This window comes from Nicotiana tabacum, chromosome 2, assembly GCF_000715075.1.
Source record: "Nicotiana tabacum cultivar K326 chromosome 2, ASM71507v2, whole genome shotgun sequence".
Classification (NCBI taxonomy): Eukaryota; Viridiplantae; Streptophyta; class Magnoliopsida; order Solanales; family Solanaceae; genus Nicotiana; species Nicotiana tabacum.
In genome coordinates this window covers 109,046,750-109,052,048 of record NC_134081.1, presented here as the reverse complement: position 1 = coordinate 109,052,048, position 5,299 = coordinate 109,046,750, and the positions used below count along the sequence as shown (strand labels likewise).

At 32.4% G+C, this 5,299-nt stretch overlaps 1 protein-coding gene across 1 annotated transcript; it reads left to right on the top strand.

Moving 5' to 3' along the window:
* Positions 1-960: 960 nt before the first annotated feature.
* LOC107817388 (indole-3-acetic acid-amido synthetase GH3.6-like) lies at positions 961-3,754 on the top strand. The gene is made up of 3 exons (XM_016643194.1): positions 961-1,365; positions 1,699-2,609; positions 2,961-3,754. Exons 1-3 carry the CDS (start codon positions 1,049-1,051, stop codon positions 3,542-3,544), a joined length of 1,812 nt encoding a protein of 603 aa, XP_016498680.1. The 5' UTR covers positions 961-1,048; the 3' UTR covers positions 3,545-3,754.
* The last annotated feature ends 1,545 nt before the right edge of the window (positions 3,755-5,299 follow it).

Genomic DNA, 5,299 nt, shown 5'->3' with positions numbered 1-5,299 from the left:
TTAGAAAATTAAAAAATAAAAGGAGAAAAAAAAGTAATTAAAAAAATAAAAGGAAAAAAAACTAGGCTTGAAAATGCAGTAATGCATGGGCTTGCCGGTAATGGAAGTAGCATCCGTAGTACATGCAACCATGTACCCTGTTTACTTTACTCGGAATTTGCCCCTCCAATCATCTTCTCGGTTTCCCAAACTTCTCCTTAAATTGTCTTCATGCAAGTAAATTACGACAAAATATTTACTAATCTCTATGTAATATATCATAATCGATAGATGTATGATATATAATTTTTTAAAATTAAGAAAATGAACTTTTTAGATTTATTATATGTACAACATGGATCTTTTACGTATAAAAGTAAATTTTATATATAAGAAAAGAGATATGATCACAAAACAAAAAACAAGTCGGTAAAGAGCCATAAACCTAATTGATATTTTATTTTTGAAAAATATATGTAATGATGGGTTTAAGATCATAAATTCTAAATGTATTTTTGATATGTGTGAAAAATTACTTTGTTTGTTATAGTATAACTCAACACGAAGTTTAAGAAGATTTTATTTTTTTGTAAATTTGTGGTGTGAAACGTGCATAAATATTGGTGTAGTTATAAAAATTTTAATACTATTGATCTTTAATGGAGAAATATTTATGTGACTATAAAGAGTTAGTTATTTCTTTTCACATGCAGGAACTAGTTTGTTACATGCACTAAATTCGGGTAATTGTTTTCCAGTAGATTACCCTTAAGCCGTTTCAATCTTTTTACTTGTAACCCAATCTTTGTTTGCCGAGTTAGAAAAGTCAAAATTTTATAAACAAGGATTTTGCACATAGAATTACAATTTTATCCCCAGACTTTGTTTACTGTTTCATTGAATTCTTTGTTTCCAACAGGGGGTTCACTCCCTTATAACCCCATCTTTCCTCTATATATATTTCTCTAGTCTTCTCTTTCTTCAACAGAACTTCCAATCATAATTCCACTACTTTTCCCTCATCTCTCTCTATTTTCTTTCATTTTGTTTTCTGTTTTAAATCTAAACCATGCCAGAGGCTCCTTCTGCCTTGTCAGATGATAGTAGTTTTGATGAAAACAACAAAAAACTTCTTCAATTCTTCGAAAATATTACAACTAATGCCGATGAAGTTCAAAAAAAGGTTCTTAACGAAATACTTTCTCGTAATGCTGGAGTTGAGTATTTGCAAAGGCATGGCCTAAATGGAAAAACTGACTATGAAACCTTCAAAAAAATCATGCCTCTTGTTACATATGAGGATCTCAAGCCTGATATTGATCGTATTGCTGATGGTGATCGTTCATCTATCCTTTGTTCTCAACCAATTTCCGAGTTCTTGACAAGGTTAGTTCATATCAATAACTTTGTTTTTGTGTTATGGAGGCGGAGTTAGAGTGAATTTAATAGGTCAACTGAATCATTGCTTTCAGCTCGATCCATATATAAGAACATATATGGGAAACAATTATAGCTGTATATAAAAAGTATATGTGAATTGGTCTTATTCTGAACTCTAACTTAAAATGTTAGATAACCATGTTCATTCAGTATGTACCAACATTTTTTTCTCTAAATGGAATTAAAAATGCATCGTGATATAAATAAAGTTATCTTCTCTAAGCAATAATTGTACAATTTTATTTATGCACCAATTATTATTTTTTTGTTTTTTAATAGTTCTGGCACGTCCGGGGGAGAGAGAAAATTGATGCCAACAGTTGAAGAAGAGCTAGGGAGAAGGTCATTACTCTACAGCCTTCTAATGCCAGTGATGGATCAATTTGTGCCTGATTTACACAAAGGCAAAGGAATGTACTTTTTGTTTATAAAATCAGAAGCCAAAACTCCAGGTGGTCTTTTAGCTCGTCCAGTTTTAACAAGCTACTATAAAAGTTCATATTTCAAGAAAAGACCTTATGATCCTTACACAAATTACACTAGCCCAAATGAAACCATTCTTTGTCTTGACTCTTACCAAAGCATGTATTCCCAAATTCTTTGTGGACTTTGCCAAAATACTCAAGTTCTTCGTGTTGGTGCTGTTTTTGCTTCTGGATTTATTCGTGCTATTCGATTTCTCGAAAAGCACTGGCCTATTCTTTGTAACGATATTAAAACTGGGAGTCTAAATCCTCAAATTACAGACCCTGAAGTAAGAGAAGCTGTAATGAAAATTCTTAAACCAAATCCCAAGCTTGCTGAATTTATTGAAACCGAATGTTGTAAAGAATCATGGAAAGGGATAATTCCTAGACTATGGCCTAATACTAAGTACGTCGATGTAATTGTGACGGGAACTATGTCACAATATATTCCGACTCTTAATTATTATGGCAATGATTTACCCCTTGTTTGTACCATGTATGCTTCTTCTGAATGCTACTTTGGTATAAATCTTAATCCTCTTTGCAAACCAAGTGAAGTTGCTTATACCCTTATACCTACAATGGGTTATTTCGAGTTCTTGCCCGTGGCTCGTGAAGATGAAGGAGCAGAAAAAGCTAACACATATGATAAAAATGATTTGGTAGATCTTGTTGATGTTGAACTTGGACATGAATACGAACTCGTCGTCACCACTTATGCAGGTAAATATTACTTTCTCTACACTGTTACTATTTATTACCGAAAGTTTACTTTGACTATGATTTTAAAATAATTAAGATATTTTTGAAATATTTTAAATTATTAACTATTGTGAATTATACAAAATACTTTTATCTCAAAAACTTGATACGTTAATTTTATCTCAAAAACTTAAAGATTCTATGTCCAAATTCACACTGAAATTTAAGTAATGTGATTCGAGTACTCCACATAAAATGTAACGGAGCTAGAACTAGTAAAAGTCAAGTTGTGACAGTAAATTTGTTAATTCTCCAGTTATATTCGAAAAAAGAAGACAATTTTGATGCTAGCAATTAATGAATATTTTGCAGGACTGTATCGTTATCGTGTTGGGGACATACTTAAAGTTGCTGGATTCAAGAACAAGGCGCCCCAATTTCATTTCGTATGCAGAAAGAATGTTGCATTAAGCATAGACTCAGACAAAACAGATGAAGTGGAGTTGCATGACGCTGTTGTAAAAGCATCAATCCATCTTTTACCATTTGAAGCATCTCTCACTGAATACACAAGTTTTTCTGACACGTCAGCAATCCCGGGACACTATGTTTTGTACTGGGAAATTAATAAAAGTTCTGAAACAATAATCCCTACAACAGTTTTTCAAGATTGCTGCCTCACAATTGAAGAATCACTAAACAGTGTGTATCGACAATGTCGTGTTTCGGACAAGTCAATTGGACCTTTGGAAATTAAGGTTGTGGAAAATGGAACATTTGATAAGCTTATGGATTATGCAATTAGCAATGGTGCTTCAATTAATCAGTACAAAGCGCCGCGGTGTGTGAAGTATGCACCAATTATTGAGCTTCTGAACTCGAGAGTTATAGCTAATTATTTTAGCCCAAAATGTCCTAATTGGGTTCCTGGTCACAAGCAATGGTGTTCAAGTTGAAAAGAAAACAGAAGTGCACAGAGATTTAGAAGCTAGATTAGGGAATTAATTTCTACTGTATTGTCCACTTTCACTACTGTTTCTTTCCTTTTTCTTTCTTCTTTTTTCTTTTCCTCTCTGTGAGAGTGTGTTTTTCATGTACAGAATTAATGTAAGTTCCTTCACTAAATTCCATCAATAAGCAACATGGGTTAGATTATTTATTGAAAATCCATCTGATTACAAAATATGTTACAAAATGATACTTTGACTTGCTAATTATTATAGAATTTTTCAGTTTAATAGCTTCACATGGCAATCATGTGACTTGCTATTGAACAAAACAGATGATACCACAATTCAACTGATTCATTTTGTTGTAAATTGATTCTTATTCCAATGATCAATTTACTACATATAAGAGGAAATTAAAGAAGCAGCAGCGGTCGTCTGTGATATATATTTATTATGGACTAGATTTAGATTTAGCATTGTTTTGTAATATAAAGCATGTGGCAGCACAATTTTTGCTGCATACATGTTACTCTTTCGACGAATTAACACTCTACTCCCCTTAATTATAGTTGTCCAGTGACTTCTTCTTGTCATTCCTTGTGATGCTGCCTCCCGGATGATTTGGTCGGTCTTCATTTGATCTTCTTTGTCTTTCCCCTTTTTTTTGTGATTACTGCATTAGAAGGATTTTATAAAGATGACATGAGTAGTTAAAAATTTATTTAATTTATTGGTTAAACGAATAAAGTTTCATATTGGTAGTTAAAATTAAAAGAAAGTTATGTATTGAAGGGGTCGTTTTGGTAAGGTGCATAAAAATAGTAACGAATATGGTGTATTAGTAATGCTGCAATAGTTATGTTGTGATTGTTTCTTATCGACGGTGTTATTTGGTGTATTAAAGGTTTTGAAAGGGAAATTATATTTTTATACATATTTATCCATATATTAAAAACCATAATATTGCTAATGCCATGGTTTGCCATATATAAGAATAGTACTGAATATGTTGAAAAATACTACCAAATAAGAGATTAATAATACCCCGCAAGGATATTCTTACTTGTACGAGGTCTTTTCAGGGAAAATCGTGCAGGTTTAGCCCCTTTTTAAATGAACTTAGACCAACAACTAGTATCACTGTCAATGATTCGACATGACAAGTATGGAGATGGGGAAGTGATAACGCGAGCCTCGATTTATTGTATCTTTGCCATGCCAAAGGTACTTGGGCGACACACATACACAATAAGAAGATAGCTCACACAGTATCAACAAAAATTGATTCGTGGATCGTCGTGATGGGTCAGGTGAAACTTAATTCGAGAGGCTTGTCGATGGACCAATTATTGGGAAAGTTTGTTGATGGACCATGTGAAACTTAGTTTAAGGGGACTATTGAAAATTGTGAGTGCTTGACCTCAAAAGAAATAATGATCATATTATACTATATTAAAAGTATTTTAGGCCGACTTAATTCAACTTAGCCGATTATAATTTGTTTAACAACGAAGCATAGTTGTTACTTAGAATTTTCACATGGATAATGATAGTTCATAAAGTTATTATTTTTTCCATTTTTCCCCTTTCCTTATTTTATGTGCAATGGTATAAATAAACTATATTGAGAATGCCGTTTAATTTGACTAAACTTCTAATCTATATTTATGCAGTTTAATTTCCGGAAAGCTAATTCGACATAATAAGCAACCTTGACAAACGGTACATACAGTTAGTAAAAGTTTGAAAAATACGTAAATA